The sequence below is a fragment of the Cucurbitaria berberidis genome (assembly GCF_010015615.1).
Source record: "Cucurbitaria berberidis CBS 394.84 unplaced genomic scaffold K460scaffold_1, whole genome shotgun sequence".
NCBI lineage: Eukaryota > Fungi > Ascomycota > Dothideomycetes > Pleosporales > Cucurbitariaceae > Cucurbitaria > Cucurbitaria berberidis.
This window is the reverse complement of record NW_024468935.1, coordinates 7,222,493-7,242,956: the sequence shown is the minus strand read 5'-3', so window position 1 is coordinate 7,242,956 and position 20,464 is coordinate 7,222,493. Positions and strand designations below refer to the sequence as shown.

The window sequence follows — 20,464 nt, the reverse complement described above, 5'->3', positions numbered from 1 at the left end:
TTATATTAAGCTATATATATAAAAATAAGCAATAACTAACAATGTCTAGTCACATACAGGCCGCTAGGGGATTCCAGTTTTATAAGAAAACCCTAAAATTACCTAAATTAGTATATACTTAGTATTTTATAGAAAATATTACATTACGTTTTAAGGAATTAAAGAAGGGGGTTGGAAAAATCTAATTAAAATATAAACTACTAGTCTAACTAAGTTTTATGCAATTTAGTTTAGCAAAACTACTATAAAGTACTATATCCAGATTATCGTGCATCCCGTATATATTGTAAAAATATATTATAAGTTTTATAAAATCTATAAATTCTGCCTATATAAGTATAGTAAACTAGTACCTAGTGCAGGCTTTTTAAGGGGACACAGCATTAAACAGGGGCAGCAGAAGCAGCAGCAGCAGAGCTAGAAAACTTAGGCTTATTAACAAGCTTCTTAGTATCCTCCTCTTCTACATCCTTAGCTTTTTTATAATTATCTGCACTACTATCCTCTTCTTCCTCAACTAGGTTATCTTAAATAGTAATAGCTTTAGCTAACTTCTTCTTATAGGCTATCTTAAGCTTAGGAAAGAACTTTCTGCTAATAGCAGCGTAAATAAGCTCCTTACCTTTGCTAGTAGTAGCACACTTAAGCTTAAAATTATTTTCTTTTATATTATTAGCAGTAGCACGCTTAGCAGGCGTCACCTTAGTGCCCTTCTTAATTTTAATAGCAGTACTACTTAACTTGCGCTTAGCAGGCTCCTTAGCTTTAGAGTTAGCAGCTTTAGCAGCTTTAGCAGCTGCAGCGTTATTAATAGCCTTAGCCGCTAATGCAAAAGTAAGTAAAAATTCTATTTTATCTAAAGCATATAATTCGTACTTGCATAGAGCTTGTTATAAACAAGGCCTTATAAAACTTCTATACTGTTGCTTAAAATTAAGCCAAAAAACTAATTAAGCATAACCTTATTGTTAAGGGTCCACTCCCGCTAGACAAGGGTATTATTTACTATATTATAAGTTAAGGAACAGATACATAACAAGTAACTAATTAATTCTAGTTTTTTTTCTTAAGTTATGTATAGTAGATACCTATTTTGCAGTAAATACTGCCTAATAAAGCTGCTTTGCGAGTAGCTGCAGACATGTTAAAGTAGTAGGAAGTAAGTTAGTAAATAAGTTAGTCTAAATAGGGTAGTTTTTCAGATAGATTGGAAAAAGTAGAGAGAAGGAAAAAGTAGAAAAAAGGAAAAAAGAAGGATAGGAAGCGTTGTATAACAACAGCCTATAGTCTATACTTAGTATAACGTAATTACTCTAAATTAAGCAGTTATTTATAGTAAATATAGACATTTACCCCCACTTTACATAAAGTAATTGCCTAATTAAGTTAAAAATAGCGCTTAGTATACCCAACTACTTAAATGCATAACAGGTAGGCCAAAGTATTATTATCTACTAGAAATAGCCGGGTGTCTATATATAATAGGTAGTTGTTAGGTTATTAGTTAGGTATAAAAATAAGTAGAGGGTTTTACTAATAGCGCCTATACATTATTCTTTGTAACAAGGCAAGTAGGGGGCAGAAAAGTAGAATTTTTATATAGCAAATAATAACACTCAATATATATATTAGTAGGGTTTATTGTATACTGCATTTATATCTATTTCCTACTAATTGCTGTCCTAATATTATAGTTAAACCTACTCTATTCTACTTAGTAGAGGTTTAGCGCTATGTGCGTATCTACTTAAAAGCTAGTATTATATTATACTTAATAGGCTCTAGTACACTCTTAATTTTCTTAAATACTTTCTCTATATTAAAGTTCGTGTCCTCGAGCTAATACTTATCTACTTTATTAGAGTAAGTACCTGTATCTGCCCTCCTACGCTTGCTTGCCTTACTTACTCTACTAATACTACTATGCTTGCACTTTCTAGCTGCTGCTTTTAGCTTAAACGTTAAAGAAGTTACGCAGCAGGCAGAGTTATCCTTTTTATTTTTATTTTCTTCTTCTAAATCCCTAAGAATAGTAACTAAATCACGTATCCTATATGCGCGGTTGCTATAAAGTCCTAAATACTTACTAGGCGTATTTAAAACACTTAGGAAAACTTTAGCAGTATGCGTAGTCTTCTAAACAAATATAGTATTATCTTTTTTATATTTAATTACATAAATCTACGCGTTTATTATAGCAAACAGCGCGCTAATTACCTCTATAAGCTCTAAATTAACGCCTTTACTAACTAAGTCTGCAATGCTGGCATTGTTCTTGTAGATAATGCAACTATTTTCTAGTTTTACAAAGCTATAAAAGCTATTTATAAAAATACCGTCTAGTCTATTAAATAGTTTCTTATTTATAAAGTCTACCTAGAACAAACGCCGGAATTGGGCTATATTAATATTTAAAACAAAACTAGGCAGGGCATACTAAACATTCTTTGCAAATACACAAAAGTTATAAAACTTTAAATTATAAATCTCTACAATAACACAAGCATAATTTTGTCTAATTCTAATAATACAACCGCAGCACTAGTAGTAGTCCTAGTCAAATATTGCCGTTCCTATAAATATTATCCAGCAGCAGATCTGCATATTAAAGCCTATACTACTATTAATAGAGCAGAAAAAAACTTTAATTTCTTTATCGCGTTTAAATGCAGAAGCAGGAGGAGTAGCATAGCTAGTATCCTTTTTTAATAGGGTCTAAAACTGCTTCAAAATATTAGCCTTATTAACTGCATTATAGTAGGAGAGTAAAGCAACTAAGCATATACTGCACAAATTAAAAATGCAGTTTAGAATCTCAGCTTTAGTAAGATTTATACACTAAATAATAACCTTCTCTCTACTGCAAGCAACCCAGTTAGCCACAAAGGCAAGAATAAGTTTAATACATTCTAATTGCAAAGTAAACGCTTATATAATCTTACTATTTTTTAACTTCCTAAGCAGGCAATACTAGTCCAGATTATTAGGGTCCTAGAAAAAAAAAACACACAGGCAGCTTTTCTCTATAACTACTTTATAAATATTTTTAAAAATGCGATAAAAATACTCGGCATAGTAACCCTTATTATATAGCTTATAGTACTTAAAAATAGCCAAATTATTTTAAATATCATAAATCTCTATAGCATAAAACAGAAAGGCGTAGAATAAGCCCGCAGTTAATAGTCGCTTGTACTTGCTATTAATTAATAACTTGTCTTTACTATGTTCTGTAGCATTACAGTCCTTATAGTACAAGCAGTTAAAAGCACTCCTACTCTTATTATTCCAAATCTTATTAGTAATACCCGCGTTTTTAACATAAATGCGAATAGGAATGCTTAGTAGCATAAAATACTATAGAGAGTATATATCCCTATTAGAATAAGTAATACACAAAAATTAGTAGGTGCAACGCAGTATAAAGCTATTAAAAACTATTACAAGCACGCGTCCCTGTGCTACATAATCTATATTCTAGTTAAAGTGCAACACAAATATAGCTCAAGTCAAGCGCTATACGCGCATAGAATTGTTATAAGCAAGGTTAGTAGTATAAACATTAACTATATTATCGCTAGTACAAATATAGTAGGCTATAGCTTCCTCTTGCGTGTCCGGATTTTTAAATATAGCTAGAATACTATTAAGCTTCTTAGCTGCCTATAAAATAGAAGTAGTAGTAAAAACTACATAAAAGTTAGCGCCTAGCCAACGCAGGATTATTTATATATCCGTCTCAAAGCCGCTACCTTAATAAGTTTTATTAATTACTAAAATGCCAATATGTCTGCGCAGATTATAGAAAAAGTTATAAAAAAATACTATTAGCAACTTAGCTTTAGCTTTTAATAAAGGCACACAGGAATTTAATAGCACTGCTAAATACTGCAAAACAGCGCAAGGTCTATGTCGATAAAACAGAATACTTTTACTCGCAATAATAATAATATAGCACTTAAAAAAATTATACTCTAAAAAAAAAGTATTATAAAACTGCATAGTATTTAAGAGTTGTCAGACGCCAGACGGGAAATTAAAGGCTTTGTTATAGTTATTACAATAAACGTAAATAATAAAAGTATTAGAAAAGCAAAAAGCATTATCTGCAGCCTAGAATATTAGATAAAATTCAGTAGCCTAGATGTAAATTTTTAGCAAATAGTTAATAGTATATTTCTAAATACTAGCCTAGTCTCGCTTTTCGCGCAGCTTGTTTAAGTTAAAAGCACGCTTGTTATTTACCTGTATAAGTTAATTATAGTGTCCAATAATAAATCTTGTATATACTAGGTACTAGAAAATTCCAGTAAATAAGAGGGTAAATACTATTAGTTTACATATTGTTTAGTATGTAACAGGGCCCCAGAAATTTCTAGGTGTAATTTCAACCTAGAATACACTAGACGCTTAATAGGGATTATTATTAGCAGGTATATGCACTTACTCCTAGTATAATGCCAAAACTAATTATAGATTTGCCTAAACTAGTTAAGTTGCTAGGCAATATACTACATAGGCCCTTGCCTTCTATAATGCGTTATTAAGCTACTTTTATGCCCTTGCTAATACTATAACTCTAGCTCTATAGTAAAGTTACTCCTATCTAGCTAGGCATACGCAGTTCTAAGCATTACTATATATATATACTAGTTAGTGCTTCTTTGTACTCCTCTATAATAATAGTATTAAATACAAAAGTACTAAGTAGGTCCTTCTATTGCTAATACTAAATAGAATTATTAGTATCAATCTCCACAAGCTTCAAGGGCTTAAGATTAGCTAGAAAATACATAGTAGCAGTGCGGACTAGTATGCTATTTAAAATATTAGTATATTAAACAAAAAAAGTTACCTCTTCTTTATTAGCCTGCGCTATCTGCTCTGTAATATTGTTTAGCAGAACAGAATTAGACACAAGTTAGTAGTATATAACAGCTTGCTAGTTGTACTCTAAGCAACGCGCTAAAAAGTTGTACCTAGTTTTTAAAAAGTTGTATTCTGCGTAAAACATATCCCAGACAATATTGTTATTAGGGTTTTCTAGTAAAGTATTTCCCTAATTTAGGGTCTTTAAGTGCTTTTGCGCAAAAACGTCGCCTATACTAGTAGTATACTTTAATTCCTTAATAACTTAATTAGCGTAGGCTTTGTTAAAGGCGCGCAACGCGCCTATATAATTAGCAAAAAAGTAAATACTGCAGTTCTTGCAGTTAATAAAGTAATCGTCCTAGAAGTTAACTTTGTAGTATTAATTAATGCTATACAAGTAGTTAGAACTAATTAACTATGCTCTATTTCCTAATTAATTGCGCATATAGTAAAAATGCTTACGCATATAGTTTAGCTAAATATTATTACCCTTAATGCTATCTATCTTGCGTGCAAGGCGCAGTTAATAGCAAATACTAATATACTCCTTACTAAAATCTATATTAATTCTATTAGTAAAAGTTAGCTGGCGCAGGAAGTCTTCCTTAAAAAGTAGTATATAATTAGAAAAAAGCCGCAAGTAAGCCTTGCCTTGCTGCTAAGTAGCTATAGCATTTTCTTTTACCTATTAATTAAAATATTATTACAGTATAGCGCCTATAGCAAGTAATTTAGCCTCTGTGTAGACTAGTTGCATATACTTATTAGTACTACTTATACTCGCTTTATTAGGACGCTAGGCCACAAATAAATTAGGGTCTAAAAGCTTCTATGCTTTACTTTAATAGGATTTTTTACTATCTTTACGCTACTTAAATAGAAGCAAGTAGGCTGCGTAGGCACAATTATTATAAAGTGCTACTAGAATGCCTGCAGCTGCGTATAAAAAAGGATTGTCTAGAGCAAATAGAATAAGTTAAGCAAAATAAACAAAGTTAGCTACCTAATTACTTAGCTCTTAATTCTTAGTATTAGCAAAGTTAGTCGTTATAACTGCAGAATTAGCCCTATTACGCCCTTATTAAAGCGTTTTATTAATTATAAACTACTGCGCCCTAGGTTTACTTATAGCACGCAGCGCCTCTACATTAGAGTAGACTTGCATAAAACATTTTCTGAGATTCTGGCTAAATTTAGTGCAGAAATTAGTAGGGTCGCTTTTACTAAAATAGAGTGCTAAAGTTTTTGTAGAGTTATAAAGTTAAATATTCCCCACAGCTTTAAATACAGGGAAAAAAAGCTTAGTATTACTAGTTGCAAAAGTAGTATTATGCAGCGCGTTAGAAGGTGCTTTATTATTACTACTAAAATTAGGTGCCTCTTTAGTATAGTAGCCAAAAGTGTCGGGTGCGCTTGAGTTAGCTATAATAGTACTAGTAGTTAAAACCTATTATATACAGGGGACCGGGCAATTCCAGTATAACGTATTTTAGAAACAATTAGGTGCCTGTTTAGCTAAGAGCTTAATAAACTATATATTAGCATTAGTATAGTCTCTAGCTTACTATTGTCTAGTAGTAAGTAGTGCACAAATATACTTAAGATAGACAAAAAATTAAAACAAGTAAATCCAGGTACGTAATTCAAGCAGCACAAATTTATATTGCAACTTTACTAAAAAATCCAGAAGGCAGCAATTAATTAGTTCAAAGTTTTAACAATACAAGTATCTAGGCAATTCCAAATTTTAATAGGTTAATTAATCTGTTTAGTAAATATTGCGGACTTAGTAATAAAAAATAAATTTTGCAATCCAATTAAACTTAAAATAGTTTTTAAGTTTGATCCTACGCCAAAAAAGGGCAAAAAAAGGTAGAGGAAATAGAAAAGAGGAAGAAAAAAGTCAAGTATATATTTTTAATATACTAGTCTATATATAAGCACATAATAGGCTAACCTAATAGAGTAATACTAGCCGTTTCTAGTATTACAGGCGAAGCTAAAGTGCACCTATAGTAAATACACAGACTTGTGCGTAGGTCTACATTTTTATAGTCTAAAAATTCAATTTTAGCTGCAATAAACTATAGACCTAGAATTGTCTAGGGCCTTATATCGCGTAGGGCTTGTCCTAGGTATATATACACAGTCCCGCACCTTTCTAGAATATAAAAATCCTAAAAAGAATATGCTTATTAATTGTACTATCCTAAAATTACCTAAGTACCTCTTTAATAAATCCCTATTATACAGTATATCGCGCGCTACGTGTACTTAAACCCTGCAATATTATTATATTATACTTGCCGTAATGTTATAGTACACTATATTGCAGTAAAAGTAGCTCTGTCAGGCTATAGCTATACAAAAAATAGGTTTATATAATCCAGTTAACGTTAAAATAGAGTTTATTTGCCTTAAAGTTGTTTCCAAATTACTTAATAAATTAAAAGTAGGCTCTAAAATATCCCATATTTTCTTTATTATAGTTAGGTTGTATTGTACAAATCCTTTCAACCTAACGCGTGCAAGCTCTGTTGCACTTATTTTATAAGCATACCTATATATTAAGTATTACTTATTTATCTTTGCATTCCACGTCCGGATTTAGTTACTATAATATATAACCCCCTTTACTAAGTACACTCTACTTTAAGCAACAATTAGCTAGCATTAAACAAAACTAGTACATCCCCTAGCCCTATATACTCTTTATTTTAGTACAATACTATATTACAAAGGCACTAATATAGTTTTAGCATCTAGCTTATTAATAATAGTATTCCTTACTATTACAAAAGTATGCCACGCAGTGTATTATCTAAAAGTCCTAAATTTCAAACATTTATTGCAGGAATAAATTGCCGCGCATAGCATTTACATCTCCTAGTATATCCCTATTAAATTCCAGTTGTCTATTTTGCCTTGCTATAGTAAAGTAGATTGCTAAGCTATAGCTCGGGGTTGTTCTGTTTATAAAGTTAAAGCAGGTCTGTTTTAATATAATAAGTAGAGAATAACTTGCTTTATAGGCCCGCTTCTGTAGTATTAAGGATGTATAAGCAGCAAGCTGCACAAGTAACAAGTATTCTCTTTCTGTAAAATTAAATACAGGACAGTAAGGCACAGTTAGTAATCTAACAAAATTAATTAGGCATCTTGCTAACTCTCTACTCTGCACGCCTTATAGCACAGATAAGTTATAATTAAATAGTAATAACAAATTACAATTTCTATAGTTAGTTAGCATTCTTAAGAACATAGCATTCGCTTTAAAAGTGCAGGAGCTAGAAGTACCTACAAAAAACAGGTATATTAGTTTTCCTAGGCTCTAAAATACGTTCCCCCTAAGTATTAAATTAGTATACATATTAGCTAAAGCATATTATAGCTATATATAGTCCTTACAAATATTGCACAGCGTTTCGTATACTCAATAAATGCATTATTTCTAGTTATTATTAAAATACGCATCTAGAATGCGGCGTTAACACACTAGTTAATAGACATATTGCTGTATAAATAAATCTATTATAGCTTTATATGCTAGATCTGCCTTATTATAGTGCGTATTAGGAATCTGTAGTAATAGTAATACCCGGACAATATATAATTCGCCGTCCCAACCGCCTCATCCTCCTCCCTATATAAAAGAGATAATATAATCTAGCATACTAAACTACAGCACTGCTTAAATATTACTAACGTTCATACTAACTAAAAACGCAGCTATAGCTACAAAAATACTATTAGAGAAAAAGCAAAACGTGTTTTAGCTCGCCTAGCATTCTTCTAGCATTATTTGCCTATAGTATATGCTACAATATAGCTCTGCACTAAAATCTTTAGCTATTATAGTTAGATTTATATATACAAAAATCTTAGCATACTGCTAAAGCTGCAAACAAATATATATGCCTATATTAAAAACATTACCGCTTAACAATAGTATAATAAATTTAACTTACTAGCCCAAATTGGGCTAAGATGTAGAAACACGGAAAGGCACTATATCTGTAAGTACACTAAAAAGCTAGAATGCATTAACTTACTTTTAAAGTAGTATAGTAGCAAAAAGCAGTATTAATTAAACGCTAAATTAGGTAAGCTTTTACAACTCCAGAAAGTATAGTTAGTATGTATAGTTAGGCAACAGTACATAGTAAAACTTATCTACAATAATGCGCTCTAACTTACTAGTACTGCTAAAATAGTGCGCTATTTCTACAAAGCTGGACCGTCTAATACTCTCTAGTATTGCAAAAATAATAGATGCAGATTAGTTGCAGTAGCCGTCTTTTTATATTGTAGCTTAGATGCTGTATTTCTAGTAATAGGCTACAATATTATATTGGAGCGCAGCTAATAGTACAATAATAATAGTCTGCCTATAGCTAGGATAGCATGCAAAAAGTAAAAACATTAAGCTTTTACTTATACTTATACCCGCAATATACACTACAACTGTCTCTCTGCTTATAATAGCCCAAATAACATTTTCTTATTACTATTAGAATGCAGCTTCTCTGCTAAAGTTCTCTTAAAATAGCTGCTTATAATTGCATTAAATACAATCTGCAATATTACCAGAACATAAAAGCAGCTTAACTAGTAGGTAAAATTTATTAAATACAGCCTCTGCATTAAACTCAATAACATTATACTATTTAGTAAACACTTTAAACTATCCTTTTGCACAGTTAAATTTTTTAGTAAATATCTGCAAAATATTAAAGGCATATATAGTGCAAGCTATTTCTGCTAAGTACCTAGCTTGCATCTCCTGCTCTTTAGCTTCTGCTACATTAACTAGCTCGTCTACGTCCTCTTTAAACAGTTTATTTAAAATTTAATCTATTCTCTTAATTTATTAACTAAATGCAATTATAAAATGCTATAGTATACTAATATTAATCTATTATCCTATCTATTTTTTAGTAACACGTTGTATTCTTTTGCTAAAAATCTTCAATATAGCATGCTAGTTACTATTTTAGTTAGGCTAAAGCAGCATGCTTGTAGCACAGCCTAAATAAGCATATTATATGCTTTCTATACTTTAATATTAAATTGCTGCATAAAATAGCCTTATTAACTATAAGTACTACACAAAAAAGCTCCCGACAGGACAAAGTAAAAACTAGTAGATAACTTTAAAAAACTTGTTTCTATTATAGCCCTTGTAGTATTACAGTACTATAGCAACTAGTCTATTGTAAAAAAAAATATTGCAGAATATACTATTAGCTAGGTTTTTGTAGTAAATACTAAGCAATTTAGTACCTTAAGCAGGTTAGCCGCTAGTCAAATAAACAAGAGTAAGTAGCATAGTAAAGAACTCTTGCACTAAATTACAATAATATTAAACTTAATAAGTGTTACTTAGGTTGTTAATAAGCACCTTATAGCCTTGTCTATTACTATTAAAGAATTGCCTTTGTGCAAAGTCTGCCCTGTAAAAAAAAGCTAGTGTTTTAAGAGCAAATATACTAAACCCTATAGTATTATTTGTTAAGTCCTTAATAATATCGTCCCAAAAAATAGCAGGCAATTTACTACAATCTAATACAAAGGCTAGCTTGCAAAGCAATGTAAATACATATTTATATTTATTATAAACTATAAATAAAAATTTAAATATAAATGTCTGTATCCCTTGCACAGTAATATTATCCCCATCCTAGTGCACAAATATGTTAAAATTCTCGCTATAGCAAAAACAACTAAAGTAGCAAGCCGTGTTAATAAGCTAGTTTATAGGTATAGAAAACTTAGTAGTAAAGTAGTCGTGCACCCACCCTTTAAACTAAGTAGCAATAAAATAATTTGCTTCTTCTTATATCTGTCCCTTTTGCGCTATGCTTATTTATTCGTCTAGTAAAAATAATACTTTAAAGTGCGTAATTGCAGTATCTGTGTCCCTAGTATTAGCCTCTTAAGCTAGGCTGACAAACTGCTCTTAGTATTTCTGTATAGCAGCAAGCTATACTATTTTCTTAAGTGCAGAAATATCTATTGCAAAGTTGTATACTTCTTATATACCTTTTAAAGCAGAGCTAACTACAAAAAAAGCAACAGGAACTACAAATACAAGTTTAAATTCGTTTTTTATATATGTCTGCTCAACAAAGGAGAGCTAAAAGGCATAGCAAACCTATTTGCCTAAATCCAAGCTCGTTTTTATATATTTTGCCTCTACAGTAAAGTAGTTATTTTCTAATTTGTCTATATATTTAGCAACGCAACTCTAGGCATCTATCTAATATAGCAAAAGTCGTAGTTACTCAGGGCTCTTTCGCCCCTACACAAAAATACAATAAAAGAAAATAAAAATCTTCTAAAGAGGCACTGCATATTGCATAGCAAAGTTCTAATAAGTCTCTAGTAGTAGTAATAGAACGTCGTTTATATCCTCTTGCATTACTCTAATGCAAACATATTAGCTTATTTTTGCAGTTAAGTTCTGCTAAGTCCGCACTATACTTTTTATAGTACAGTAGAAATAGTATAGTACTAGCTCCTAGTCCCGCTTTAGAATAGCTGTATAGCCCAAAACTTCTTTCTATTTCTCTAGTAATACTTCCAAGAATCGTGTGTATGCAAGCTACAGGTTTGTCTATACACCTACGCCGTATAGTATACTAGCTAGCTATTCCTAATACTCTTTGTGTGCCTATTGCGTTGCTATATCTAACTAAGCCTATAAGTATTAAATTAAAAACACGTTGTCGGGATCACATTTATTAAAGTAGAAAGTCTGCCCCCTATTGCTTATAGGTATAATATACTCAGTTAGTTTTGTAGTATAAGTATTATTTTAGTTTATAAACAAAAATATTGTGCGCATAGCTATAAAAAATAGAACTACTTTAAAGTAGCGTAGTATATTAAGACCCCCTGCCTCTCTATTAACTCCAACAAAGTATCGCTAGCAAAACCCAAATTACTTATACTAAGCATGTTTAAAAAGTTTACGCGTATATTTGCGTATAAAAATCTAGTAAGTATAGAAGTATTCTATTATAGTTTTCTTAGCACTTTTCCTGCTGCAAATATAATTACATATATTGCATATTTAAGCTAGGTATAACCCAAAATATAGTATCTCAAAAAAAGGGCTGCTATTAGGATTAGCAAACTAAAATTCCGCGTATCCTGTTTTTAGTAAAAAAGTATTACAAAGCTTATTAATTTCCTTCTGCAGTTATACGCGTTTAAATAGGGCAATATTATTACTATAATACTTATTAAAGTACTTCTGCACACTATTTAGGAAAATAGCACATTCGTGCACTAAACAAATTAGGATGCAGTAGGTTTTATTCACCTTAAAGTAGCATTAGAATAGTAATATAGCTAACATTAATAATAATAAAAGCAGTAACAGTAGTAGTATATAAATAGTAATAAACAGGTAATAATAGAAGAGATAAATAGAAGTCGACAATTTTAGGCGCGTTAATTTTAACCCACCTAGGGTACTAAATAATATACACTTACCTATATTAAATTAGGGTTGCAAGCGGGCCGGCAGTCCCTAATTTACTAATTATACTAGCAAAAATTACAACCTAAAAAATACTACTTAGTTTATTACAAACAAAACACCGCGCAGGCCGTAGCTATAGTCCCCTTTAACTTAAAGTTATTGCCCAACGCAATTAAAAATAAAAGTAATATTACTATACTAGTGCAAAATATTTTTGCGCGCGTTAAGTCTAACAAACTGTTTTTTAAAGTTATTTCTGGCATAGTTAAACTAATACAGGCCTTTATTGCATGCACGCCTAATATAGCACTTAAATAGATTTACTAATGCGTGCCTAAATAACAACTTATATAATTTATTAACTATATCTATAATTATCCTAATAAAGCTATTACTTTAGTAGATAAAAGTAGTTAGCAAAAATCAAACAAGCTAGCCTAAGCACCCAAGCAACTGCAGCTTTGCAAAGAAGCAACAACTCAACAAGTTAATTAATGCTTAAAAAAGCAGTTTAATATTAAATTACTAGAAACAGTTGTAAATACGCAAAACCTTAAAGTAGCAAAAAAAACTAAAATAATATACACAATAGGCAAAGAGCGATACTGCAACTTTGCTAAACAACTTAAAAGCATAAAAGTAAAGAAAGTTGCTAAAATAATTAACTATACTAATACTATTGCGACATACAAATGCTTATAGAATTAAAAAGCAATACTAGAAATATAGAAAGAGCTGAGTCGTAATAGGAAACAATTATTTGCAAATATTATTGCTAGAGTGCTATTCTAGGATAATAGTAGTGCAGCTTATTTAGACACCGCAGGAAAAAGCAATTAAAAAAAGCAGGATAAGAGTATAGTAGCAACGCAGAAAACAAATTAACTCTAAAAGTCTGCTACCCTTACTTGTACAAAAGTAAATTATTTTTGCTACTTACTTGCAACTATTAAACAAAGCAAAACAGCCAATATTATTAGGAATATTAGGCATTATTAAATAATAGCAATATTGTATATAGAATACAAGCGTTTAAAAAGTCTACTTTAAAAAAAAGTTAAGTTAACAAGTACTTAAAGGTAGGGGGTTGCTACTATAGCAAAGGAACAGCTATTTAGCGAAGTATATAGGCAGGACAATATAGTAGTAGCAACTAATAATACAAAAGCCAAGTTTAAATTATAGAACTAGTACTTAGACTATAGCAAGAAATAGACTATACTCAAAAATAAGTTTAAAGTTAAAATATTTAGGCTACTTCTACAGGGCAGAGTACCAAATTCCTTTATTAAGAGAAGACTAATGCGCTAACTACAAAAATAAATAAATATACTTGCAACTTATAACAATAGCGTAAGTAATATAGCAAACGCAATAGAGCTTCTCTTAGTAAGTTATATATAGGAAAAGCAGCTACCTAAAAAGTTATTATTAGAGTTAGTAAACGCAGCAAGTTTTTAAGAGTAGGATCTAGTAGATTTACTTTTACCTATAGCAGACACACAACGTAACTTTGAAATTGTAGCAGAAAGCATAGAAGTAAAAAATTCTTAGATAAAAAAGAGCGTAGCAGTAGAAAATTCCCAAATAAAAGACAACTAAGGCGGAAAGGAGCTAGCTTATAGTACAATATTATATTACTATTGTCTAAATGTATTTATGCTATACACCCGTCTAGTTAATTCCAGTATTATTAGAAATAGAATATTTATATTTATTAGTAATACTACGCTAATATTAGGTGCCCAGCTATTTCTAGGTATTTGCTTTATCCTAAAATTAGCCGGTTCTCTAATATAAGCGCAGGCTATATATACGTTAAATTTAAACACACGTGCAGGTTAAAACGAAACCTATTATATTCTATTATTTTATATAAGTTAGCTGGCATACTTTTGCTATCAGCTAGTATACTTTTACTATTAGCTAGCATACTTTTACTATTAGCTAGCATACTTTTGCTGTCGGCTAGCATACTTTTACTATTAGCTAGTATACTTTTGCTGTCAGCTAGCATACTTTTGCTATTAGCTAGCATACTTTTACTATTAGCTAGTATACTTTTGCTGTTAGCTAGTATACTTTTGCTATTAGCTAGCATACTTTTGCTATTAGCTAGCATACTTTTACTATTAAAAATATTTTTAGAATATAATGCACAGACTAGAATTTTCAAGAATTAACAGCAAAAGTAGACAACCCAATATATATAGGCCTGCAGCAGAAGTAAATCCTGTCCTATAATTCTACAGACTATTTATTATACTAAACCCTTAAAGGATTATTTAGCAAAGTTGCGCCTATTATATAGTTAATTTTATTGCTAAGAGTTATATCCAAGTTGCATGCATTTTAATTTCTGTTCTAGTTTTAATTGTATTACTATAGCAAAATAAATACTTAAAAAACTAAAATAGAAACTTGTACAAGGCCCTAGTTCGGAGCCTAGAACTAAAGTTAAGCAATTTTACTCTACTAGGATACACCTTTTTGCAGCTAATATGCCTAGCTATTACTTTATTTCTTTCTATTATTATATTTACAATTACTTTGCTAGCAGATTCTGCTATACTCTTATATATATTAGCCCTTGCTGTCGTACGCTTTATCTGTAGCAATAGCCTAGCTCGGAATTAATATTACTATTATTTAAACTTCTTAGCTATTGTAGCTACTACGCTATCCGCCCTCTAAGTCTTGTTACCCTTAATATTACTTATGCTACTACCTATATTTTCTATAATAGATAGTGTAAAGCTATTTTTTAAAGCTGCTACTGCATTTATTATATTTATTAAACCCCGCCCGCATTCGAGAAAGGACTTAACAGTTAAAAATAATAAAAATAAGAACTTAATATATACTTTACTAGAAAAAATATATTTCTAGTTTTTATACTATTGCTCCTACAAATAGCTTACTTACTTTATTTTCAGAAGTTGTTGCCGCGACTTCTGTATAAACAACTTACCGCTACTACTAAACTATAACTCTCTACTACTCTAGTTAGAAAGAATAATAACTAAATAGCTAAAATGCGGCAACACTTTCATTACCCTATACAGGGTACTAAAAAGCAATATTAAAGTTATAATATTCTAGTTACTAGCTACTAGCATTACCAAATACATTGCCCCATATGCCATGTACCACCTACTCGGGTTCCTAGAAAATCCCAGTAATTCCATTATGCACCCCTTTCTTTGGGTAGCTCTACTTTTTGGTGGGCTAATGGCGCGATTAATTTCCTACCAACAGTACATATTTACTAGCACGCGGCTGTTGGTGCGAGTTGATATGCTACTTATTCAAGAAATTTATCGAGCAGCACTAAGATCCTATCAATTCTCAGCGCATAACAATTATGTGGAAAAGGGAACCGAGACATTAAACCGACCGGATCTGGTTACATTGGTTTCCTACAACGTCGACGCTATCGATTCTGCGAGAGATATATTCTACGTTGCCACGGCTGGCACGCTCTCGACATTGATTGCGATGACGTTCCTCTACCACCTCCTCGGCTGGCCCTCTTTAATCGGCGTTCTGACTCTGATCCTACTTACTCCCCTCCCAGCTCTTCTATCACAACGCATGTCCCGCATCCAACAGACCGTTCTGCGTGCGACTGACTCCCGTCTTTCCACAATTTCCGAGTTCCTTCAATCAATCCGCACGGTCAAATATCTTGGTTGGGAGAGAGCTGTTGAGAAGAAAGTGAACGACATTCGAGCGATAGAGCAGGAGCGTCTCTGGAAGCGTAATTTCCATTCTGCGGTTATTTCCATGGCCGGGGACCTTCTCCCACTCTCCACCCTTTTGGTTATGTTTTCTGTCTTTGTGCTGTTCACAAACCAGCCCCTACGTGCGCCCGAAGCCTTTACTTCACTCACAATTGTGGAGACGCTCCGGTCTCAATTTGTATGGCTGGCTAATGTTAGCCGCTGGGCTGCCCAGGGAATGGAGTCTCTACGTCGCGTCGATCGCTTTTTAGAGTCCGCCGTTGAGCTAAAGCGTCATCCGGCAGGCCCACCCATGTTCAACAACGCCACGTTCCACCCGACACCAGTCGCCGTTTTTAAGTTGCAGAATTTATCCATCGCTTTCCGAGAGAAGTCGCTTAACGTTGTAACTGGCCACACCGGAAGCGGCAAGTCTGCCCTCTTGCTCTCGCTGCTTGGCGAGACTGTGCTTGTAGCCGGATCCGCGAGCTGTCCCTCCGATGTCTCGTACGTACCGCAGACTGCCTGGCTGCAAAACGACAGCATTCGTCAAAATATCCTTTTCTACAGTCATTTCAACAAGGCTAGGTACGATGCTGTTATCGATGCATGTGCTCTGCTCCCTGATTTCCGCACCTTCCCGTCTGGTGACGAGACACACGTTGGCGAACGGGGATCTAGTCTCTCTGGTGGACAACGACAGCGCATTAGTCTTGCAAGAGCTGTATACTCGTGCACCGAGACACTCTTGCTAGATGACGTATTTTCGGCTCTGGACACACATACGACAAATTTCGTATACGAGAGGTGCTTCCGGTCAGGTTTGCTAGCAGGAAGAACCGTCATTCTGGTTACCCATTTACCAGCAGCCATCCAGGACGCAAGCCTGGTCGTCACAATGCAACATGGGGCTGTGTCAGAGATTGTTGAAGCAGCGCAGCAACTTAGGATACCTGCTAAGGTATCATTGGAGGAGACGGGAAGCGATGAGGATCCAGCTTCGCATATTATGGCAATTCCAGAAGAGGGTCAAGAGTTGGATCATGTCACATCGGACAATACGTCTGTACTTCAAGGCTCCCCACAGAAGATCCAGAAGGAAGCGACAGCAGAGGGCCGCATTCCACGCACATTGGGTAAGACTCCCACAAATCTGTCCCAGTTTTCTCTCAACCTTAACACGCTAAACTGTAGTTTGGAAATACCTTGTTCTTTTCGGAGGGAAGCGACACGCCTTCCTCGCCATTCTGAGCGCCTTGATTGTTCAAATAGCATTCTTCTCCATTACCTACTGGCTATCAATCTGGACTTCGTCGTCGCCCAAGGAGGATAACGCCGCAGTAGCAACTTCCTCTGGCCACCGTCCGAACTTTTACCTCGCCATATATTGTGGAACCGTTTTAATCTTCCTGACTTTGCAGTTCACTAACAATATCATTTACCAAGTCGGTGCTTGGCGTGCCGCCCGCTCGCTTCACGCTAGTATGCTTTCCTCACTTCTGCATGCTCCCCTCTCTTTTTACACCTTCAATCCCATCGGCAGATGTTTGAACCGTTTCGGGCTAGACACGCAATCACTGGACACTGTCCTTGTCGACTGGCTTCGGCAAACTCTAGACAACGGCCTCCGCTTCTTTCTTCGCATACTGGGCGTAGCATCAATTTTGCCAATATTTGCCGCCCCAGCGGCCGCAATCTGCGGTCTTGGTTTCGCAGTTGGTGAGGCGTACACTCGAGCACAGGTTGGTGTTAAGAGACTATGTGCTGTGAGCTACTCACCGATAGTCACGCACTTCGGGGATACGCTGGCCGGTCTAAGCATTATCAGGGCACGCACTGCCCACCCGGGTATCTTCCAGTCTATGCTAGCATCCTACGTCGCAGAGCGAACACGTGCATGCGAAGCTCAGTACAACCTCAACCGATGGGTCTCCGTCCGGTCTGATCTTTGTGCCGCCGCTGTGAGTATGGCAGCGGGAGCTGTAGCGCTCTGGAAATCGAACTCCGGTGTCTCACCAGGCCTGGTAGGCTTTTCCTTGACAAATGCCATCGGATTAAGCCAGACGATCTTGACCTTGGTACGGAACATGAACGAGTTGGAGGTGGAGATGAATAGTTTTCAACGTGTGTCCGAATACGCACACATTGCTCCTGAAGATGCGAAAAGGTTGCCTCTTGGCTCCGAACTAGTGTTACCGCCATCTACGGGTAAAATAGATTTCCACAACGTCACGGCCAGATATACAGAAGCCGGGCCGCCTATCCTGTCGGACCTCACACTTTCTATCCGACCCGGCACCCGTATTGCCGTTGTAGGCCGTACTGGTAGTGGCAAGTCGACCCTCGCTCTCTCCCTCCTTCGCTTCACACAACTGTCTAAGGGCACCATCACTATCGATGATATCTCAATCCAGGACATAGGCCTGGAGACATTACGCAGAGACCTGGTGACCATGATCCCGCAAGATGCGATCCTTTTCGAAGGCTCGATACGCGAGAACCTCGATCCCTTCAGCTCTCACAGCGACGCGGAGCTGCAAAGTGCATTGGACGCTTGCAGCAATATATCCACATCGCCGTCTGCCGCCACAAACCAGTTGCTTCGCCTCGGAACTGCAATTCACCCGCATGGTGCGAATCTAAGCCATGGCCAGCGCCAGATCTTGTCGCTTGCGCGTGCGCTAGTGCGACCCTCCCGGATAATGCTGCTAGATGAGTCCACGGCGAGCGTGGATAGCGCGACCGAAGCCCGTATGCAAGTCATCATGGGCGAGCAGTTTCGTGGCCGCACGGTAGTGGCTATATGTCATCGGCTAAGAGGAGTCGTGGGGGGCTTCTTTGATCAAGTCCTCGTTTTGGGGAACGGAGAAGTTAAGGAGTAAGTATATCTTTTTCCTTTCGTTCCTACCCTAGTCTGTGATAATGCTAATGATTCTAGGCTCGGTACGCCGCTAGAACTTATCTCAAAGAGAGGTCTTTTCTGGGATATGCTAGGGTCTACAGGAGAGCGGGATATACTAGTTAAGGTAGCGGAAGAGGGGCTGTGCATGTAGATATCTATTATTAGTAACACCTAACTCGTAGTGCAACTATATATTACACTACATAACTTCAATTTTAAGGCAATCTGCTCTAACTCTAGAGCACTATTTTAGTAGATCGAGCAACTTTGTCAATTTATCGCTAAAAAGGTAACCTCGCTATGAGGATTGACACGCATCACCACATACTACCTTTGATCTGGCTCGATGGTAAGTCCCGCTATCTTGCGACCTACCCTACAGAGGCTGGAAACACATTCTAACGTACCTCTCTACACAGTCTTCAATAATATCACTAAAGGCATTCAGTTGCCTCCAGGACTAGCAATGCCTGCCTGGTCGGTAAACTCGAGTCTATCAGTCATGGAACAGAATGGCATAGGAGCCGCCATTGTATCCCTTAGTGCGCCAGCCTTCTCCATCATTCCCGACCCTCAGTTAGCTGCGAAAATCGCTCGCGGAGTGAACCAATACTCCGCAACTCTCCACGACATGCACCCATCACAATTCGGGTTCTTCGCCTCAGTACCACCCCTCACCGACACCGCTGCCGCACTCGCTGAGATCAAATATGCGTTTGATGAACTAAGTGCCGATGGCGTCGTGCTGTTTACCAGCTACGATGAAATATATCTCGGCAGTCCGCGCTTCCAGTCCATATGGGCTGAGCTCGACAAACGAGCCGCAGTCGTCTTTATCCACCCTATTCAAAACATGAACCAAACGACTGTAAACGCCTTCCTCAATCCATCTGTCATCGACTTCCCACATGAAACCACGAGAACAGCAGCGGATCTAATCACAAGCGGTACCCTACGCAGATACCCAAATGTGAGAATCATACTATCCCACGGTGGTGGCACATTACCTTACATTGCTACTCGCGCTGCCAACCTTCTCGGGGACATTGGGCTCACGAACCAGAGCGCGACGGAGTTCCTTCAACAGGCGCATCAGTTTTACTACGATTTGGCGCTTACATCATATGAATTTCCCCTGGAGCTTCTTCTGCGCTTTGCGGACCCAGAACGTATACTGTATGGAAGTGACTACCCATTCATTTCTACGCGATCAATCGAGGAGCAGGTGGCTATTTTCGACCGCTTAGAACTGAATCACACAGTTAGAAGAGATATAACGCATCAGAATGCGCAGAAGCTGTTTCCACGATTCGGAAGTGTGAAGAAGCCGACGTGTTAGTTATGACATGGTATCTCGTTTTAGCTGTTATCTAACACAACAAGCTGCGATGAGCTTATTCAAAGTAGATGTCAATTCCTAAAGCATTCTGTACCCTCAGCACTGATTCAACATCTCGTACTCAAAGTGGAATGCAAACA

The 20,464-nt window shown here is 35.5% G+C and overlaps 3 protein-coding genes across 3 annotated transcripts; 2 read left to right on the top strand and 1 right to left on the bottom strand.

The window, feature by feature from the left end:
• Positions 1-383: 383 nt before the first annotated feature.
• Positions 384-1,143, bottom strand: K460DRAFT_352060 (uncharacterized protein; the record flags this gene model as incomplete). The annotated part of the gene is made up of 3 exons (XM_040931615.1): positions 384-526; positions 623-823; positions 1,089-1,143. The coding sequence occupies 3 exons, from the start codon at positions 1,141-1,143 to the stop codon at positions 384-386; spliced, it is 399 nt and encodes a 132-aa protein (XP_040794801.1).
• A 14,248-nt stretch (positions 1,144-15,391) lies between these two features.
• Positions 15,392-18,986, top strand: K460DRAFT_425231 (P-loop containing nucleoside triphosphate hydrolase protein). The gene is made up of 2 exons (XM_040938227.1): positions 15,392-17,219; positions 17,278-18,986. The coding sequence occupies exons 1-2, from the start codon at positions 15,506-15,508 to the stop codon at positions 18,963-18,965; spliced, it is 3,402 nt and encodes a 1,133-aa protein (XP_040794800.1). The 5' UTR covers positions 15,392-15,505; the 3' UTR covers positions 18,966-18,986.
• A 299-nt stretch (positions 18,987-19,285) lies between these two features.
• Positions 19,286-20,406, top strand: K460DRAFT_402221 (amidohydrolase 2; the record flags this gene model as incomplete). The annotated part of the gene is made up of 3 exons (XM_040936507.1): positions 19,286-19,334; positions 19,405-20,319; positions 20,369-20,406. 3 exons carry the CDS (start codon positions 19,286-19,288, stop codon positions 20,404-20,406), a joined length of 1,002 nt encoding a protein of 333 aa, XP_040794799.1.
• Positions 20,407-20,464: the final 58 nt, after the last annotated feature.

What these genes read in the sequence shown, in the direction of transcription:
- K460DRAFT_425231 (XM_040938227.1), top strand. Translation starts at nt 15,506, where the DNA reads ATGTACCACCTACTCGGGTTCCTAGAAAATCCCAGTAATTCCATTATG. An exon ending in CCGCATTCCACGCACATTGG is followed by an intron (nt 17,220 to 17,277) that starts GTAAGACTCCCA and finishes GCTAAACTGTAG; the next exon opens with TTTGGAAATACCTTGTTCTT.